This window comes from Seriola dumerili, unplaced genomic scaffold, assembly GCF_002260705.1.
Source record: "Seriola dumerili isolate Sdu_G_001 unplaced genomic scaffold, Sdu_1.0 BDQW01000068.1, whole genome shotgun sequence".
NCBI classification, from domain to species: Eukaryota; Metazoa; Chordata; class Actinopteri; order Carangiformes; family Carangidae; genus Seriola; species Seriola dumerili.
This window is the reverse complement of record NW_019174323.1, coordinates 1,079,368-1,099,849: the sequence shown is the minus strand read 5'-3', so window position 1 is coordinate 1,099,849 and position 20,482 is coordinate 1,079,368. Positions and strand designations below refer to the sequence as shown.

Here is a 20,482-nt window from a genome sequence, read left to right as displayed (position 1 = left end):
GGGGAGGCAGAGTGGCTGAAATGTCCCGAGAAAATAATGAACTTAGCTCCTACAACAAATAAAAGTCTGGTCACCTCGTCTTGTTTCCTCGACATGTAAAACCCTTGTTTCCTTGAGTCTCTTGGGTATTGTTTTTGGAGTTGTACCGTTGTCCTGATTCAATGTGTGTGTGTGTATGTGTGTGTGCGTGTGCGTGTGTGTGTGTGTGTGTGTGTGTGTGTGTGTGTGTGTGTGTGTGTGTGTGTGTGTGTGTCCCAGATACACTGTGTGAGACAGCTACACCACCTACCTGAGCTGGCTGCTCTACAGTCAGACCTGCTGCGGGTGTTTCCTCTGACGTCAGACTCTGCACCTCAGACCATTGCACAGATGCTACAGCACATACCAGCAGGTACATCAATATTTCATTTAGAACTGAACGCACAACAGCAGCAGTGAAAGAATAAGGAAAAACCCATCACACATGAACAGACGCACACTTAACACAAGTTTTCTCATCATCCTCATCAGGGTACCAGAAGAAGATGCTGTTTGAGAGAGTGGAGAGATTCATCAAAGTGTGGAACTGCCTCAGAGAGGAGATGAAAAAAAACTGTAAGCATGTCTCCATTCACATTGAGCTCTAATGTAGTAATGTACAGTTGTGTGTGTTGAACATGTGTTAAGACAGAGATTGACACCTCTGTGTACAGCAGTGAGTAGTGGTGTCCTCCATGTCTGCCTCCTACACCGTATGTCTTCATTGACCGTCTGCCCTGCCTGTGTGTGTGCGTGTATATATAGCAGCAGACTTGGGTGTGGATGTGAACTTGTGTAAGAAGGAGGTGACAGCAGAGAGCTCCGGGGAGTTTCTGACACCGTGCCGACATGGACCGGGGTCGTGTCTCCGAACTCTGGTGGACTTCCTGTCGGAGACTCACAACAGCCTGGTGAGAGAAGCGAGGAGAGCGAGCTGCCAAGAGGACAGGTCAGTACACGGGGTCCCGATGTATTTGTTTGTTTGTTTTTTTTGAGCCGTTTGAGTTGATGTTACGTGTTGATCCATTTTAGAAACAGAATCTGATGATGAAGACTATGTAACATAATCAAAAGCTCCAGAGCAGGTGGAGAACAAGTGGACCTGAGAGCTGATATTCTTTTGTCAAATCTTCAGGCTCATGAAAAGGTCTTTTTTATGAAAACATGGTGCTGTTTTATTCCCCCAGTAAATACAATGTTCAGTTGGAGAGGATATCGGAAACCCAGCTGACCCTGTGCAACCCAGAGAGAGAGCTGCTACCTTTGGTTCTAGCTCACTGTCACTACACCTTGAAGAAAGGTGGGGAGATGGACAGAAGCTATGATCTGCCAGGGATCCAGACCCAGCTGGCTCGCCGCTTCCTGGCTGGAAAACCAATCATCCAAGCGGTAAAGAATCAAAACCAATCATACAACTGCCAGCAGATGTCAGGTAATACCAAACTTTCCGCTAACCAGCACTTTTATCCTCTTTGATCTGAACCAGGACAACTCAAGATACCTGAACAGACACCTGCAGGATTTCTCTGTGGTTCTGTCCGAGGTCAGAGGAAAGATTCGTCAGGTAAAACTATTTCACTCACTCACTTAAGAACTTTACAATTCTGCGGTAAATCTTCATCTGGAACTGACTAATGCCAGCTGAAGAATGTTCACACTAGTTTCCCCTGTAGGATTTTTGTGAGGCCACTTTGTTAGAGGTCAAATTCCTTCCCTCACACCCCTCTCACTGGCGGGCTGACAGTTTCAGTTTCTCTGTCTGTACTTCAGGAACCGCTGAAGGGTTCGGTGTGCAGCGCCATGAGAACCGTTCTGCGTTCATACACAGATGTTTGCGAAGCCGTGTATGTGGTGGAGATTGGCCTTCGCTACCTCGGCAAGACGGGCGGTGATCCTCAGGGTCAGCTTTCGTCCTACCTCACTGATTCTCTGCAGATGCGCCGGCAGATTTCCAGCACTGTAGCCAAGGTACAAACCTCCAGGCCCACAGCTATTTCCACTGCAACACCACTGTGCAAAGAACTTGATCATGTTGATCTCATTCTGTGAGAAATGCACTGTCGAAACGCCACTTACTTGTTGTTTGTCTATATGAAAGTTCCACTCACAGAACACTCGAGACAATAAAAAACACAAAGTTTTAATAAAACATATAAAATATGAAATAAGTGAAATCAAGCTGTTTATGACTCTAATCTTCTCTTCTGCTGTGTAACATAAAAGGTCTAAGGGACCATAACATAATACATCCTTTGGTTTCCATTGATTTCTGTAAAATATGGAAATCTATTACCAGACACTTGTAACTCAGATGTTTAAACTCAATTTTCACCTAATCTGCATTACCATGCAACGATAATGTAACAGTGACTTTGCAGACATTGTGATATTCACTGTGATAGGCTACACAGCTCGATCAAGTTTCAGGTCTGTCATACAGAAAAGAATGGTAACCAAAGGCTCCTATAGAAAAAATACATGAAAGGACATCACAAAGTTCAGGAAGTCCTGACGGCTGTTTTAAGGCTCAGTGTCTGAATACAGGCTGTGTGCATTTCTCTGTGGACTGAGCGCTTTGATACTTTCACAGTATTAATATAGAACCTAGACCTGCTTTATAATCACACAACACATGGACATCTCACTTTTTTTACTATTGGACCTTTAAAAAAACTGTTTAGCCTGCATTCAATAATGGTCAGCTAAAATGTAAAGTATACATGAGCTGTCGAAAAAAAACAATGGTATGGCTCCTCTAATGCCTTACTAATCACTTTCATTTTCATTTTAGAGTCTTGGAGAGAGCAAACTGGAACACAGCATATTTGCCTGGCAACTCCTGACTTGTTGGAAATCTGAGCTTATGCTGAACAAAAAGCATGTAAGTATCAATAAAATCATAAAATATGTAACAGAAATTTACTGGATGTAAAATTTTGTCACAATACTTGAACTGTGCATATGCGAGGCCCCTTTTTACAGTCTTAAAAATGCTAAATCCATGAAAGAACTCCACCCATGGTGACCACATAATCACTCGTGACCCCTGCTGGCTGCCAGTGACTGACCCCAAACACCACACAGAGTTAAATTTTCTGGGCTGTAATCCGTTGAAAGTGTGCCGTCTGACACGGCGGGCGCTCAGAGTTTGACCCCAATAAGAACTAGGTTTAAGGAATTCTGTCTTTGCCGCAGTTTCTGCCATGAAGCGCATTATTTGTAGCAGCAGTATTTATTTTTTTGATATACAAAAAGTGAATTAAACCCTGATTATACTTAATTAATGGTCGTCTTTCAGGACCCATTCCAGAAACTCCCCTCACAGTTCCAGCAGAAGCTGTCTGAGGACCAGAGGAAAGGGCTGAAGGGTTTCCTCGCTGTCACAGATGTTGACACTTTCTCTTTGGAGCTGCATGAAATTCTGCTGCTGAAGACCAGCAATGCCGTGCCTGACCAGGGTTACCATCCACACTGGGAGTAAGCACAAGTCATTTGCATTCACCCCTCACAGTGAAAACACAACTAATTGACCATTTGTGAGTTTAGTTTTTGGAGGAGACAAAGCACCAAATGGTAAAACATTCCCAAAACATTTGCATCATTGACATGAATTCTCTTCTTTACCCAAAGGGTGTTTTTACAAATAAGAATTTTTTGTAAGCTCATCAATGAAAGAAGTGTGCCTATTGTCACTTCAAAGATTACCACCCTAGTCTAAAGGAATCCATTGATTCTAGACAGCTTTAATCAGAGTAAAGTGTGGAGGTCTCACCCAGGGCTCTCCCCTGGGATTTGGAGCCTTTTGACTTCCAGGACCAGAGCGTGACCCCTCCAGGTCGCCATCTGTCAGGGGAAAGGAGCTTAAGTTGTATCCCCTCAGCCACAGGTCACTTGTATTGAAGCAGCAGCTGGGCAGGAAAGTGAATAGGAATGCTTGTAGGGAAAACAATGGTTTCAGTGCTAACTGTTCTAAATGCCCTCCCTCCCTCCACAGCATCAGGTACACCGTAGAGATCCATTTGGACGAGAAAGGCCTTCCACCTCTGCTGGGGCTCGAGTCTTTATCAGAGGAGATCACACTGGGACAAGGAGCTGATGTGTGGAGGGCAGCTGTGGAGTTTAAAAGAAGATAAATTATTTCTACAGAGAGCTGAATAATTTGTGAATAAAGTGTTTTATTGTTATTACTGTCCATAAGGGAATATCTGAATTAAGATAGGCTCTCATTAATAAATACATTCCATAGATGGATGGACAACTACCAGGTCAGGAGGCCCTTGCGACAAGAGCCTCTGTATGAAGTGAATGTTAATATTTCTCAGTAACAAAGCCCAAAATAACCCCAGAGAGATGCAAAATGATCCCAGAGAGAGGCAAAACAACCACAAAGAGACACAAAATGACCACAGAGACACAGGCAACTACAAAGAGACACAAAATGACCAAAGAGACACAAACATCTACCAAGAGACACAAAATGACCACAAAGTGATGCAGAGCAATTACTGAGAGACACAAAACAATCACAAACAGACACAAAACAGTAAAGAGACACTTAGTGAGTACAAAGAGACACAAAATGACTACAAAGAATTAAGAATGTACTGTACATAAAAGAGACACAATGGTTTATGGTCAATGGCATTTTGTAGAGTCTCTCAGTCTGGGGTCCCACAAGGATGGCAAGAGGGGTCCTGTTTAAAATTATTATTCCAAGATCCAAATGAGTGAGAAAGTGTTTTTTTATTATTTTTTTATTATGTTTGTTCAATCTATTAATGAGGTGTCAGAGAACAGTCAATAAATAAACTATGGGTAAACTGGAGCTTGTTTGTCTTGTTTTCCTGTGGAATTGTTTCCCAACAGTGGGAACGTGGAGAAATGCAAAGAAAAATGTCATTCTGCTATCACGCCTCCCTTTGCAAAGTCAACCAAACGGTTGCCTGAGCCACGCCCCTTGGAAGCTGACACTAGACGGACAGCTCCTCCCAGCCTATCAGATGCGCGAATAAAAAAACAGCGCTCTCTCTGCACCAACCACAGACGACAAGAGGCGGAGATAATCTGTGTTGTTACTTCAGAGATGATGTTCCGCGTTATTACGGTTCTCCGTATTTGTCCACCGAGTCAACGGAATACTTTCACTGGGCATCTGAGGATTGTGTTGGGAATTAAAACTCCACCGTGAAAGCGTACTACAGTTAATCAGCAATGTTACCATCCAGCTTCTGAGGTAAGTAGTTAACGCTAACTTGCTGGTTCGGCAGGCAACGTTTTTTGGTCTTGATGGGAGAAACCTTAAATGCGTTAACAGTTAGCTAGAAATGCTGGTTTTGACAAGACTTAATTTGAAAAACAACCGATATTATTCCTCTTTAGAGCCAACTTATATTAGGACAGATATATTACCGTTAACTAAGTGTGCTTTCTGAGCCGAGGCGGTGATTTAACAAATCAGTGTAAGCAAGAGTTATCGTATTTCGTTACGAAACATCCCAGTTTGCATCAGTTTGGAATCATTTGTCTCGTTCAACGAGGTAACGTTACTAAGGTTAGGACTACATTTACCTTTAGCATCAGTGTAATAGCTGTGTTAGCTTACTGTAACAGTAGCTAGCTAGCGGGTATTATTATGTTGTAACCTTAACGTAGTTGACGACAACTGTTTTTTTTCCCAGCGCTGTTTTATAAGTAACGATATGTATCATACCTGTCATGCTTCACAAGCTTGTTTATTGTGATGGGAATATGATAAGATTAGCTAACAGAACTAACATACACCTGTCACAGTATAACAGCGATAGTAAAATGTTGTCGGGAGAGCTGCTTTGAAACCTGTTAACCTTATGTTTGGCTTACACCTTAGCAACGCCAGCGTGCTGTTACTTCATTGCCTCAGCAACAATGTATTTTATGAAGGGTTTTATTAATTAACTGGCTTGGTTAAGACACAGAAGCATAGTCAGTATGTGCTGTTAGTTTCTACTGGTGTCAGTGGAGTTGCAGCTGTAGTAAAAATAGTGAGTGGTTTTGTTGTTGGTGACCCTGGGAGACAAAACAGTCGGGGGAAAGTGGCTGTTATTTCCTGTGTTGCTATGGTTGTGTCCGCTGAATCTCCTGGGAAATAGCTTGTGTGACACACTGTGTCTTATATCCAAGTCCATTTTTACTCTTACCATTCCAGGTTTTTCAAAGGATGCATACAACACGTGGACCATCGTCCATCTCGACAGGTGTCTCAGGAGATGCCTTGGACCTCAGCTTGTCCGGCTCCCAGCTTTCAATGTCCAAAAGACCTAGCAGTGCATCACCTGGGAAGTACTTCTCTCGCTCTGTGTCGGTTTCTGTGGCCAGTGATAGCAGAGGGAAACGCAACACCCTGGTGAGTAACTGTGCACTGCCACATGTGTACTTTTGTGCTGGCAATAGAAAGGAGCTGCAGACTGTTTATGAGTTTTCAGATAATCTATTCAAGATGCAGGGATGAGCAAATCAGCACTGTCTTCTTCTTCTTCAGAATTCTACTTGATACCAAGTGTTTAATGTTTGCAAACAAATATTATAACTCTTTAACAAACCTTTTAACTCCACAGAGCGATGCCGGCTTTGGTAGCTCCCGCTCCATCAAGAACCTGAGGAGGTCCAACAGCACCACTCAGGTCAATCAGCAGGCCAATATTAGTTTAAGGTATAAACACACATACACACATACACACACATACCTATGTACATACATACACACCCGCTGCTTATGTAATAACACCGGAGCTATTTGTGCTTGTAACATATTTCCAAGTAGACAACACATATTTTATTGAGAATCAGTATGCCTTCTTATTTCTCTGGGTCAAACATATTTTCCTTGCTCCTTATCACTGACATTGACACACTAAACTGCATATAGCACAGTATGTGCTGATACATGTAGTCTGCAAAGCCTCAGGCAAAACTTGCTCTTAAGATTCAGTTAGATCGTCAAATGACCTTTACAGCAGCATACATACTGCTGAAATATGAAGGTTGTGTTTTTGGAAGTGACATAAAAGAATGTGTGCATTTCAGATAATGTTCATCAGACAGTCTGGAAGCAGTGCTCATGTTACCAGGAACAATGTCTATGGCTCAGCCCTGTCGCATGAAGCTCTTTAAACCAGGCTGCTGCTCTTCAGTGAGCAACAGCTGGCAGTCCTGAAGCCTCAGCACTTCAGACAATGGGAATTGTGGCGCGCCAGCTCCTGCATGATAAAGAGTAGCGGGAAGCTGGGCGGCTGTTGCTAGGGTCGCGGGGTGCAGGGACTTGCTTTGTCCCAGGTTAGAGGGAGAAGGGGGGGGCTAGGACCTCGGGGTCAGGTTACCCCCTCCAACAGGAGCCAGTGAAAAGAGAAGTGTGCACACTCTGGTTCTATTGTCCGGCAGCTGCCACCACCACCCCTCCCCTCTCTGCCTCTGAGGATGCAGAGCAAAGGGGCTTTAAATTTAAAGACATTTTAAATGCCCCCAATACCCCCTCCAAGGCTCAGAGTCTTTTAGGGCTGTCATTGGGTCACTCACCACCCCTTCCCTCCCTACTGCCTCCTCCCCTCCATGCATCACTCTCTTGTAAAGCAAAAAGTAGAGGAATGTGCTGCCTGAATAGTGTTGTCAGATTGCTTTTCATTGGGCCAGCTGGCTTGACCTCCCCCCGGAAGACGCACGCATACACACACACACACACACACACACACACACACACACACACACACACACACGCTCATTTATATACTTACTCAGACAGAAACACCCTGCACAGCACAGGCATGCTGCAGCACAGATACCAGCAGAGGCCAGGCCAGACAGGAGGTCAGCCTACATCTGTGCCTCATGGTGGAGGTGCTGGTGTGTAAGGCTATTTGAAGGATGAATGACAGGCCATGGGGGATCAACATATGTGTGCACACATTCACATGGAATCCAGGACGAGAGTTCTCCCTAACAGACCATCAGCTGCTGTTTCATGAATTCCAGTGTTTGGGGGGGGGGCAGACAAGGATGAGACCCATTTCTGCAGCTGTCATTACAACATTTAATCACAAAAGCTGCCACTAAAAGCCATGACTCGAGCTCCCCGCTTTGTGTCGAGTTGTTTAATTGCATGTTGTGCACTGCTAAGCCCTTGTTATGTGAAAATTGAGCCTTCCCCCCTCCTCCCACTTATAAGGGCAGGTTTGAAATTATTTTGCTGGCTTACAGCTTCCACGGTTCAGTTCAACCAAATTGCAAAAAATATTTAAAAATTCCTCCTCCAGTTTTATCTATGCATGTAAATAGTTTCTAGGTTTTGAGATTTCTGTAATTTCTCACCAATGATCATTTGATTTAATGGTAAAAGGTAACGTGCAGTATTGTGCCATATGGCCCTAACCTGTGACTGGCTTGTGTGCTCCTCAGTCAGGACCAGAGTGAGGACTACCTGGCCCTGTTTGACAGCAGCTCTGATGGACGCAAGAAACTGGCCAGCCTCAGCAAGGCCTCCCCAGACAGAACCACATGGAACATCCTGGTATTTATCACCAACTACATTTGTTTGTTTGTCATCTCTTTAGATTTATGTATTCTTGCATATGGTATCATATCAACTGTGTGTAGTGAATATGAAGCAGAATTAAAGAGCATTTTATTGTAATATTCAAATGTTTTGCATAGGACTGTTAATTGTCAGTTAATCTGCAGATTCTTTAATTTATTATGTCTAAAGAAAGTCAGAAATATACAGAAAAATACCAACTATATATATAATATAAAAGCCAAAGGTGACATTTTCAAATGTATTGTTTTGTTTGACCAACAAAACGATATTCAGTTCACTGTTCAATGTAAGACAAAGAAAAGCATCAAATCCTCACATATGAGAAGCTGGAACCAGCAAGTATTTGTATTTTAGCTTAAAGAATTTATTTAATAAGACAATTCAATTATCAAAAAAGTTTTGTCGATTGATTAATCATGTAATCGTGGTGGATACCAAACACTTTTCTTCCTTTCCTAAACATTGAATACTTCTCAAATGTGTCAAATTACACAGTAGCTCAGTGATATCAGATTATGCAACAACTCAATGTTTCTTGTCTTTAAGGACGATCAGCCCAGAGCTTTCCCCCCTCACTCCAGCTCCCGCAGCACCGGCAGTGTTGACTCTCCCACCGGCCTAAAGAAAAGAGAGCCTGGCATTGCTCTGGCTGCGACCTTCACTGCCAACAACAGGTGGGCAGCGTCTCTCAAACACACACATACACACACACAGACACACACACACACAGTCCAGGTAAAACTTACACCAGCCCAGTAAATACCTGTGCTGCTGCATTCTGGATTTCTACCTGCTTCTCGTGTTTCATACCTGGTGATCAAGGCAGCTGATACTGCCTTCAGGAATTCCACCCACACACTTGGACTTTTTCCTCTATGTAGAAAAAAAAACAGTGCGGGCTGAGTTTGTATTATGGTAAGAATTTGTGTCAAAGCATGAACAGTATCAGCTGCTGCAAAGCCTTGAGGGGGGGTGAAGTTGAAATAGATGGCAGTAGCATTGTCACTACTTGACACAGATGCCAGCGCATGAGAACTGTCTCCTGCAGAGTGTCATGGTGCCATCTTGTTTTTCCCAGGAGCAACAAGGGAGCTGTGGGGAACTCAGTCACCACCATCTTACACAACAACTACTCTGAGAAACCTCTCACACCCAAGAGCTCCAACCAGAAGCCGTCCTTTAAGTAAGCCCTGAAGTTAACACAATTCATTTTGAAGAATTTTCTTAAGCCAATATAATAAGTTGATATCAGCCATAATGAAAAACTGCTTGATATCAGTGTTGCCTGCCTCCAAAATATCACAGTTTGTTCAAGTCATACTTCCTGTTTTACGATCTGGTTGTTTATTGCGAACCACCTCATCTGATTTTGTGTCTTCAATCGTATTTTCTCTTAGTAACATCCTCAAAGCCACAGCAAATGATGAGGTGTCACTGGAGAACGGCTCCGTCACTAAGTCTCAGAAGAATTTCTCCTCGACGTCATCCACTTCTAACAACAAATCCCCAGTGTCGGCCCAGCGCGGCAGCCCGGTGCTGCCTCGAAGGAGGGAGGTCACTGAGGAGGAGGCAGAAAGGTCAGACACACTAAACTGTTTCAGAGGGCGGCTTCCATAGTGTTTCTACTTGTTACCTGGTTTATTGATGTTCATGTTCTTTGTTTATTTGTTCTGTGACTCATAGTAGTTCTATTATGTATCTGAAGGTTTATCCAGCAGGTGAACCAGGCAGCAGTCACTATCCAGCGCTGGTACAGACGCAATGCTAAGAGACAACACACAAACCAAGCAGCGCTCAAACGTATCCTTGCCAGTAAAAGAAAGGTATCCATCTATTCCCAGCCTGCCTTACTGTCTTACTTTTATTCTCTGTGGTCTTAACAGGTTTATCTCTGTCTTTCTAATGCTACTGTATTAACACTGTCTGTGTCTGTCCCCTTGTAGGAGTGGGAGGAGAGAACAGAGGAGGACAGTCACCTGGAGCAGCAGCACAAAAAGGACGAAGACCGGAAACGCATTCGTGAAGAGAAAGCTCGTCTGGCCCGCCTCGCTGCCATCCAGGTGCCCACCTCTGATCTACTTTATTGCACTTCCATAAAGTTTAGGAGACTTGCAGAGACATATGCAACAGAGACAGAGAGTATGATTTTTAGTCCTTGATATGTGTCATGTAGTGCAAATTATATCATGATTTAAATATTTGAATCTAGCCTCTGTGTGGATGATTTCTCTGGATCAATACGGTCTTCAACACTGTCTTGTGTCTCCCTCTGGTGGTGTGCTACAGGAGCTGCAGCAGAAAAGAGCCCAGCGGGTTACAGAGGTGCAACATGCAGCTGAGGTGGAGCTGGAAAACCTGAAGCAGACCGGTGTGGTTGGACGTAAGAAGCCGCCTAGGATTTCCCTGACCAACAAAAGTCCAGCATCGCCGAGCAACAACAGCCCGCTGTCACCCACAGTCGTCAAAGCCAAGAACACAGGTCTGTATGTCTTAGCACTTGGTCTTTCTAACTTCAGATACCTGGTACTATAACCTCAAGGTTACTAAACAAATGTTAGATCTGACAAGTGAACTGATAATTGATTTATTGATGTTTATGTGTTTCCACAGACTCCAATTTGAACATTGTGGCCGACTTAGGTGAGCTTAGCTTCAGAGCCATTTCTCCAGCTCTGTCCAATCCTAGAGGCTCTCAGTGTTCCCAGGTAAATAAGTCTTGTCTTCACAGCTCAGCTCAGCTCTGCTTCCTTCATTCATTATCTCCACTTTTCTCCTCAGATTTTAAAAACAATTGATTTTCTCTTGAAGGAGCAGGAGGACAGAGCAGAGGAAGATATTTGCCTGGAGCAGCAGCACCAAGAGAACGACAGGAAGTTGATCCGGAAAGAGAAAGCTCGTCTGGCCCGCCTCGCTGCCTCCCAGGTGAACACATCTGATGTACGTACATTAAGCCAGGGTTGAAGCATTGTTTCTAAAGTAGCCGTCACATCACACTCAGTTTGTGTAATGTCTCCCTCCGATGGTGTGCTACAGGAGCTGCAGCAGAAAAGAGTTCAGCGGGTTGCAGAGGTGCAGCATGCAGCTGAGGTGGAGGCAGAAGGCCCGAGGCAGAGCGGTGTGGTTGGACGCAAGAAGCCGCCCAGGATTTCCCTGACCAACAGGTGCCCAGCGTCACCGAGCAACAACAGCCCGCTGTCACCCACAGACATCAAAACTAAGAACACAGGTCTGTTTGAATCTGTAGAATTATATGACCCTGCTCACTCATACTGTGCAGCATTTCTGATGTGAGAGAAACCTGTAATAACTGTTGGTTAAATATTTCCACAGACACGAATTTGAATGTTGTGACTGACTTAGGAGAGCTCAGTTTCAGAGCCGTTTCCCCAGCTTTGTCCAATCGCAGAGGTTCTCACTGTTCCCAGGTAAATAACTGAAAACTTCAAACTGCACTGAAATGATCAAAGTCACTGGTTTGAAGTTTTACCAGCATAAAACATGAAAGCAGTTCTTATGTTTGGTCCTGTTGTTATGTTTGTTATGTCTGTGATCTAGGAGACTCTGCAGAGGTCAGTGAGTGTGGAGGACCAGCGGCAGGGAGCGTTGTCCAGCAGGGCTCAGTCTAAAACCACGCTCAACGAGCTGCTGGACACTCTGAAGCTGTTGGAGGAGGAGCCAGAGAGGCTTTCAGAGCCCAAGTGCTACCGCAAAGATAAATACGCCTGGATAGATGAGGTCAGTTTTAATTTCCTAGTTATGTTGTGCAAGAAGAAACCATGAACCACTAACGACTTGTCTGTAACCAACCTTCCCACCGTCTCTCACTAAAGGACGGAGACTCCAACTCTCTGACCACTGACAACCTGGAGCGCCACGGGCAGCTGAGCCACCACCCTGCTCTGCCAGACGGGGGCGCCCTGCTGTCTGAGGCCAAGCTGCAGAGCATCATGAGCTTCCTGGATGAGATGGAAAAATCTGAACAGGAGAGACCTCGCTCGGTCACCTCAGGGTCACACAGAGAGGTCAGGGTCTTCAGTCTGATTTTGTGATTATGGTGGCAGCACTACAGAGCTGTCAGACTCCACATTTTTGCCAATCCTGACACTAATTTTTATTTCTTTGTCTTGATGTACAAGAAAGTATTGTGTTTTTTTTTTCCCCCATAGATAAATAATCATCAGTCAACCCAGATCTGTCAGGTGTCAGATTATGTTAATCCTGCGACGTGTGCTGACTGGATGTTTGTGTTCTCAGGCTGTGTTGTCTGAGGAGGAGCTGGCTGGTGTTGAGCAGGCGTCGGCCACCGCCGCCGAACTCACCGGTTCCATGATGAGAATCAAGCTGGAGCTGGAGGAGAAGAAACGCACCGTCAACATGCTGCAGGCCGCACTGGTGGGGAGATGAACACGTGTCACAGTAAATTCGAATGTAGAGAGAAGCTGTTGGCCTCCTTCGGCCCCTTCGTGTTTGCTCATCTTCTTCATCCTCTGTCCATCAGGCCCAGCAGAGGGAGCTGACGGTGAGACACGTGAAGGAGACTGAGAAGGAGCTGGGCAGAAACTTCCAGATCCAGAAGGAACAATATGAAGCCACCATCCAGAGACACCTCACATTCATTGATCAGGTGGGTGTACATACACAGTCTAATTCCTGCTGCCACCTGCCTTCAAAACATTCAGATTCTTCTTCACTTTCTCTCCCCTGTGGTTTAAAAACGTGCTCTTTCCCTCCAGCTGATCAATGATAAAAAGGCTCTGAGTGAGCGCTGTGAAGGAGTGGTGGGAGAGCTGAAGCAGGTGGACCAGAAATACACCAAGAAGATCGCACAAATGCAGGAGCAGCATGAGATGGTGAGATGGCCAAGATTTTCACACCAGTGGCGTCGCGACATGAATGTTTCTGTGGGGATTTAAGAATCTACATCTACACTTGTTATTTTCTCACTGCCTCTGCTTTGCCTCCTGTGTGACTGTATCTTGCTTTTCTTTTTGCTTGTGTCGTGCTGCTTTTGTTTAACTGTCTTCTCTCTGTTTTTCCCTCTCTCCTTCTTCTCCTTCCTCACTGCCTTTTTCTCTGTCCTCGTCTGTGGATCTGTTTTTTTCCTGGCTTTAGGTGTGGCAAATTCTGGGTCCCTTGTGCGAGGTAACTTTGTTTTTTTCCTCTAACCCGGTCATCCCTGACATGATCACCTCTCTCTCATTCCGCCACTCCTTTCTCATTTCATTTGTTTGTCCCACGCATCTTCTCTTGGACAGTGTCTCTGCATGTGAGTCCCCTCAGTCTCTTCTCATCTCTAGATTTAGATATAAAGCTCTTATTGCTTTATGTTATGAAGTCGTTTGTCTTGCCCAGAATTTGTTTCCACTCTTCTCTTCTTCCTCTTACATAGGTGGATTTTTCGATAAATAAATGTCCCTTGAGTTTGGTGTTGTTTTCACTCCCACCATTATTAACCCTCTACCCTCCCCCCACAGGAGATCAAGAAGTTAAAAGACCTAATGAGTGCCACAGAGAAGGTCCGCCGGGAGAAATGGATTGATGAGAAAACCAAGAAGATCAAAGAGATCACCGTCAAAGGTAGTGTAGTCGGAGCCGTAGCTTGGAGCAGAAATATGTGATTAAAACATCCTTAACAGAAGCTTCATTAAGATAAGAGCATAATGAAGCAAAACTTGTGTAATTCCACTGTGATTAAGGGGAACTTTTCCCATGTGCTCTTATCAAGTAAACCTTTATACACCGTACTTTTTACACAAGGGTAATCTGTGGCAGTAATGTGGCATAATCTCATCCACTGGTGGTTTTACCTGTGGTCCTTTTTAGGCTACATCCACACACACAAAACACATCTCTTTTGCCTGACGTCCACACTACTCTGGAGTTTTCGAGCCCCTTAAAAGGAGTCTGTAATTGGAGAAACAAAGATCTTTGGAAACGACGAAGTAGACCCCAACAGTGGTGGATACAACATGATAATGAATTATAAACATTGGTGACCTTGTTGTCTTGTCTAGCAGCCATTGTGCAGTTAAATTCTGCATTTTCTGCTGTTCCCTGTTTTATTTTCTGCAGCTGACCAACTGCAGAGTAAACAATCTGCTTCCTGTTTAAACCAGCATGAGCATACCCAATATATGTGAATGGTCATGTGATAAGTGTTTTCAGGACAGAGATCTTTTCTGATATGGGGTTAAAATGTTCGTCTGGATGAAGATCGTTTTCATTTTAAAATGAAAACGTAGTAGTGTGGACGCAACAAACAAAATGATTTAAAGGCTTAATCAGACCTTCATATCAAACATTTACAAGATGTCACATTGAAAGACTGTCAGAGTCTTCTCATGAAATCTATCACAAGCCGTTGGATGTTTCAGCTGACATAGTTTCAGCTTCTTTTCAGCGTTCCCGTTGGCTCTGTAGCACCTCTCATCTTCCAGAAGTTACTATGCCAACCACCTCAAAGATGCACTGTATCAAAGCTATATTCAGTAATTATTCTGTATCTAGCTTTTGACCCAGGGCATTTTTCTGGCTCGCTAAAGGCAACATGAACAAAGAGGGTACAGTTCAGTTTCCAGAAACTTACCATTTTGTTCTTCGTTCTCCTGCCTGTGATGAGCTGAGTCCATGAATAGTCACAGACAGTTGCCAGGCAGTGCTGATGAGGTGTTTATACAGTCACAGCTCCAGATTTGAATTCAGATTGGTTTGTATTTGTTTACTTAGTTTTGTTGTCACCAATATATAGAAAATAAAACTCTCTGACAGCTCTGACAGCTCTGACAGACAGAGCTGTGAAACATTTTTCAGCCACAGATCATGAACTGTTTTCTCTTCCTCCCTCAGGTCTGGAGCCAGAGATCCAGAAGCTGATCTCTAAACACAAACAGGAGCTGAAGAAGCTGCGGACGCTCCACGAGGCGGAGCTGCTGCAGGCGGACGACCGCGCGGCCCAGCGCTACGTCCGTCAGTGCGAGGAGCTCCGCCAACAGCTGGAGAAGGAGAAGGAGGAGCAGTGTCAGAGAGAGAGGGAGCTAGCCAAACAGAGGTGGGCAAGTCACATCATCACTACTCCCACCGGCCTCCTCTGCCCTTTCTTTGAGAATTGTATCTTTATGGACATTATTCAATATGCAAACACTACAAGAAATGTATCAATACATACAGTAGTTGGCATCTTACAACTGGATGCAAGATTATAACACATCCAACCACTCAGTCACTCAGCTCCTTCAGTCAGAAGCTGAAAGAAAAGCAGCTTCAAAGTGAAAAATCTAAAAAGCGAGCAGCCTTTGTTGAGCTTAATGCATTAAAACCTGTGAGAGATGATCTTCAGTCACTGCAGTTTACTCGACATTCCTTTTCATCACTATTTTTTTGGAAGCATTGAAGTCGTGTTGCTTGTTCTGCGAGGCAGGAGAGAGGAGACAAACAGAGAGAAGGAGAGAGGCTTTGCAGTTTGCACATGAGGGAACATACTGTCAGAGTTAATGAGTGTAGCAGATGAAAGACTGTTCGCAGACGTTCGTTAATTAGTCACTTGTTTGTGTGCTCTGCCCGTGTGTCATAATTATTGTTTATGTTAATTTTAGCAGCCTGAATGTGATGAGTGTGTCTTTTTTTGTTTATGTGTCAGATATGAGAAGCAGCTTCAGGAGGAGGAGCTGTCCCTGCAGCAGCAGAGGAGGCGTCTCTACAAGGAGGTGGCCGAGGAGAAGGAGAGGCTGGCCGAGCTGGCTGCGAGGTGAGGTCAAAGGTCATCCGCCTCATCTTTTTTCTGCAGTGAGAATGTGAAGACATAAACCAGAGCCATCCATCTTAACCAGAGACAGCTCCAGAAAAGACTGGTGCAGAATGTTCCAGTGCTTTGTCCTCATTATAGTCCCAAGAATAACAGAGTGAATCAGTGGAAAATCAAGTCCATTGTTAAAGTTCCACACTGTTTCCCACAGGTTGAAAATGTACTTGTCGAGGTGGATGGTGTGCATGCATAGACTCGTGCAGTTTAGACTGAGAGAGTGTAACCCAGGATATTTTCTGTAGCTATAATTTACAGATGTCCCCTAAACGCCTCAAATGCAGGATATTGGTAGATGCTAGCTCTGGGGCCGTGCACAGACAAGCGTCTCTCACACTCAGTTACTGCAGCATACACAACAGACAGGCGTGTAGTTAGTTTGAAAAGAGTGAAATAAGACGTTAGGTTGAAACTGAGTGATTTTATCTACCTGGGCTCCAAGTACAGCCCATCTATAGGAAACAGTGTTCCAGTCTAGTTCAGCAATGCTGGCACACTGCTGAGAAGCAACCTTGAAGATTCATTGTTCTGGAACAGCCTCTAGGTTAGACATTTTTGTCACACAATAACATTCCCATTTGCGAGAGTGTGTGTGTCTCCCCTTCAATCCTGCAGGGAACATAGATTTTTTTTTTTTTTCCCTGAAGATGAACACCCACTACAATTGTAAATTTATTACAGCTGCTCAGCTGCTAAAGGAGTGACCTTTAGAAGATAGAAGAATGAAATAAGCTGCCAATAATCTGTTAAAAGCCATTAAAGTAACAAAAACAGCTTGAGCCAGTGTGAACCAAAGGTTAAGCATTAACATGATGGAATGTTATGATCTTGTGAATGTTGTGTATGTATTTGGATGCAAACTTTGTACTGGAACACAGGACATTTTACACACTTAGTAACACCCCAATAAATGCAGCCTTTCATATTTTTTTCATCCCACATTGATAATGCTGACTGCAGCGTTCCTGTCTGCAGTTGCAGCTTTAGCTTTGTCCAAAAAGTCTACTGTACTTTTACAGATGATGCATGTCGGGATTGTTGTGTTTCTCCTTGTCAGTGATCGTCTTGTGTTTGTCTTGCAGGCAGCGAGCCGAGCTGGAGGATCTGCGGCGGCAGCTGGAGGAGAACAGCTCTCTGGCTGGACGAGCCCTCAGAGAGGAGCTGGACAAAACCCGAGAGGAGCAGGAGAGGAGACACCAGGTGAGAACTGAGCAGAAAAATAATTCACCTCAGACTTTTAACAGACTCTTCCAGCCTGCTGTCTCACTACTCTGTCCAGTAACTGCACCTTTAAGTTTTTCTAGCAAGCTTATAGAGTGTTGTTTGTGTAACTAGGTGGAGATGAAGGCGCTGCAAGAACGTCTGGATATCGAAAAGCAAACCTGGGAAGAAAACTACAAGAAAAAAGAGGTTGGTTGATATGCTGGCATGAAGCTATGCAGCTTTATCTGCTCTCGGAGCTCCCTTCTTTTGTCCACAGTGATGTGTAAGAAACCACTAAATACCATGTAAATATAAAGCTCTGTGCTCTGTGCCCTGCAGGCATCTAGTCATTCCTATTTCAGGGGAAATGTAAGATATCTAGTGTAAAACTTAAATAGAACAAGAGCTGAACTTTTCTGCTCACAATCTTTTTCCAATGTAGTGACTTTAGCAGGTGGCACAATTCCAGCTGTCTGGAGTTCAGCAGTGTCATTGGAAGGAAACCCTGAGGGTGTAGATCACATGTTCTGAGGAAGAGTGGACTCACTGAGTCAGGAGTTGTTAGAAAAACACAACCTCTGTTAGTCAGTGACATAGGCAGGAACGTCCACTGTAGAGATGTTGATTAAGAAGTGAAGAATTAACCAATGAGGATGTACATGATCTTTTTTTTATGTGCATATGTGTGTATATATGTGTGAATGCTGGAAAAAGCAGCCCAGACAGACAACGTGTGTTTGTGTGTCTGCAGGAAGCGTGGCTGCTGAGCCGCGAGCGTGAGCTCAAAGACGAGCTGCGGCGAGAGCGTGACAAAGAGATCGAACTCGCCATCTGGACGCTGGAGGAGGAGACCAGCAAGGACAAAGAGGAGTGTGAGAGGGCTGCTGACAACAGGTGTGTGTGTGTGACAATATTTCCTCTGTGTGAATAATGGCTTCATCACAAGTCAGCATCAGCACCAACCTGTAACACACACTGTTCTCAGAGTGAAGCGTGTGAGGGGAAAATACGAGGCCGAGCTGAGGGAGCTGGAGCGCTCGGAGAGGACGGCCGTGGAGAAACAGCAAGAGCTGAGGAAGCAGCAGATGGATACGGAGGGAGAGCTGATCAGACTTCAGGCCCTGCTCAGACAGAAAGAGCAGGAGGTTGAGGACATCACACAGGTGAGGAGCAAATCCCCGTCATTTGGAAACACTTGTTGAAAAGTGGACAAAACGTCTTGAGATAGATTCCACTTGAATTTGTCTGACTCGTCTTCTCAGACCAGGGACAAGTTGGTGGACGAGCGCCGCAGCCTGGCGGAGGTGGTAAGGCAGGAGTTTGCCGACCGGCTGGTGATGACGGAGGAGGAGAACCGCAGGATGAAGGTGGAGGTGTCAGAAGTCAGGGCAAGGCTACGGCTGGAGGTGGAGAGGGTCACTAGGGAGAAGGAGGAGGAGCTGGCTGAAGTCCATCAACGGTAAGAGACTGTTAGATGTGACATAAGTCTAAGTTAGACATTTTTATAGCTGCTATTGAAGGGTAATAATATGCCACTTGTAACTGGAGATATGTTACAAGATGCAGTTTGATGAACTGAGGTCACAAGTTGACACGTCTGGAAGTTACAAAGACAAAACTTGATCTGCAGACACTCAAACGCTCTCTGTGTGTGGAAGAAATCAGGATCTAGGTCGGTGGCGGTCTCCACGCATTTCACCAGTATTGTTGAGTGACTGTCTTCTTCCTTGTTCTGTTCGAGGTGTGAACGGGAACGTTGGCACACAGTTTAAAGCCACAGTTCAAAATGAATAAAAGGTGGAAACTTAAGATCTGCCAGTTTGTAAAGGAGGAGAAATATGAGTTGAATGGAGGGTTGGAGTAATCCTGAAGATGACCTGATTAATATCAACGTGGAGATCATCTGAGCAGAGGGCTTTTCATTGTAGCTGGTTGTTTGGCACCAACACTGCATGGCCAAAAGTTCATAGACACCTGAGCATTTGACTGCACACTCCGGTTCAGGTACTGGTGCTGGGTGGCGAGGTCTGGCTCACCATCTGCGTTCCAGTTTCCAGAAGTGTTGTATGTGGTCGAGGTCAGAGCTCTGTGCAGATCAGCCAAGTTCTTCCAGACCAAACGAGGAAAAAGCTTCTTTACAGAGCTGACTTTCTGCACAGGAGCACTGACATGTCGAAACATGAAAGAGACAAAAACAAACTGTTGCCACAAAGTTTTCCCACATTATTTTTTAAAACATTATCTTATGTTGTAACTTTCTGTTGTTCTGTTCATGGTGGTGAAGGAACATGTCACCCAGTGCAACAGTATGACTCACTGATGTGTTGTTAATTGTTTTGGGAAATAATGGAGCTCTATGGGTTAGGCTGTGGACACACACACCTAAGACCTGTTAGAAGGATCAGTTCATTGTTGGTTTTGATCTTCAACCATACTCGTATTTATGGTCGAGACAGATCGTCGCCCGCCCTGAGCCCAGTTCTACTCCAGGTTTCTGCCTCTTAAAAGAAAGTTTTCTTGCCACTGTCACCAGCTGTTTGCTCATGGTGGGAAAAGTTGGGTCTCTGTAAGCAGTATAATAAGTGAAAGCGACGAATCAAGCGCTCACATTTTTATTTTCTGTGATTTACCAGAGTGAAGTCGGCCATCTTGAAGAAGGAAGAAACTGTCAATAATCTTCGGAAGCAGCACGAGGTGAGAGACTGCCGCTTTGTGTCAGATCATGATAAACAAGAAAACACAGCTGTGGCGAGATGATTGACAGGCATGTATAAATATCACCTTCTCCTCTGATAGGCTGCGCTGAAGAGGGCGGATCACCTGGAGGCCCTGTGGGAGCAGCAGAGGAAGCAGCTGCTGGAGAAGTGACTGACAAGAAGGCCAGGATTTATCCGTGT

At 44.6% G+C, this 20,482-nt stretch overlaps 2 protein-coding genes across 2 annotated transcripts in view; both read left to right on the top strand.

Annotated features, from left to right (window-relative positions):
* The window catches only part of LOC111219570 (E3 ubiquitin-protein ligase rnf213-beta-like), a 32,681-nt gene extending 28,240 nt beyond the window's left edge, over positions 1 to 4,441 (top strand). The window contains exons 57-65 of the mRNA XM_022742290.1: positions 259 to 391; positions 511 to 594; positions 784 to 967; positions 1,206 to 1,407; positions 1,505 to 1,582; positions 1,789 to 1,986; positions 2,810 to 2,899; positions 3,317 to 3,495; positions 4,013 to 4,441. Of these exons, the coding sequence (XP_022598011.1) occupies positions 259 to 391; positions 511 to 594; positions 784 to 967; positions 1,206 to 1,407; positions 1,505 to 1,582; positions 1,789 to 1,986; positions 2,810 to 2,899; positions 3,317 to 3,495; positions 4,013 to 4,151 (1,287 nt within the window). The 3' untranslated portion in view covers positions 4,152 to 4,441. The remainder of the gene's footprint in view (positions 1 to 258; positions 392 to 510; positions 595 to 783; positions 968 to 1,205; positions 1,408 to 1,504; positions 1,583 to 1,788; positions 1,987 to 2,809; positions 2,900 to 3,316; positions 3,496 to 4,012) is intronic.
* A 674-nt stretch (positions 4,442 to 5,115) lies between these two features.
* On the top strand, positions 5,116 to 20,477 carry cep131 (centrosomal protein 131). The gene is made up of 27 exons (XM_022742432.1): positions 5,116 to 5,251; positions 6,203 to 6,400; positions 6,612 to 6,706; positions 8,446 to 8,557; positions 9,131 to 9,258; positions 9,663 to 9,767; positions 9,982 to 10,161; positions 10,290 to 10,407; positions 10,528 to 10,644; positions 10,871 to 11,063; positions 11,195 to 11,289; positions 12,140 to 12,319; positions 12,415 to 12,606; positions 12,839 to 12,976; positions 13,083 to 13,208; positions 13,318 to 13,434; positions 13,697 to 13,726; positions 14,059 to 14,161; positions 15,431 to 15,632; positions 16,221 to 16,328; positions 17,465 to 17,582; positions 17,718 to 17,792; positions 18,337 to 18,481; positions 18,573 to 18,748; positions 18,848 to 19,044; positions 20,219 to 20,279; positions 20,382 to 20,477. The coding sequence occupies exons 2-27, from the start codon at positions 6,215 to 6,217 to the stop codon at positions 20,451 to 20,453; spliced, it is 3,369 nt and encodes a 1,122-aa protein (XP_022598153.1). The 5' UTR covers positions 5,116 to 5,251; positions 6,203 to 6,214; the 3' UTR covers positions 20,454 to 20,477.
* The last annotated feature ends 5 nt before the right edge of the window (positions 20,478 to 20,482 follow it).

Bases quoted from the DNA above. Each gene is read 5' to 3' on its own strand.
- cep131 (XM_022742432.1), top strand. From the start codon at position 6,215: ATGCATACAACACGTGGACCATCGTCCATCTCGACAGGTGTCTCAGGA. The intron at 12,320-12,414 runs GTCAGTTTTAAT...CTCTCACTAAAG, and splicing joins AATACGCCTGGATAGATGAG to GACGGAGACTCCAACTCTCT. The intron at 20,280-20,381 runs GTGAGAGACTGC...CTCCTCTGATAG, and splicing joins ATCTTCGGAAGCAGCACGAG to GCTGCGCTGAAGAGGGCGGA.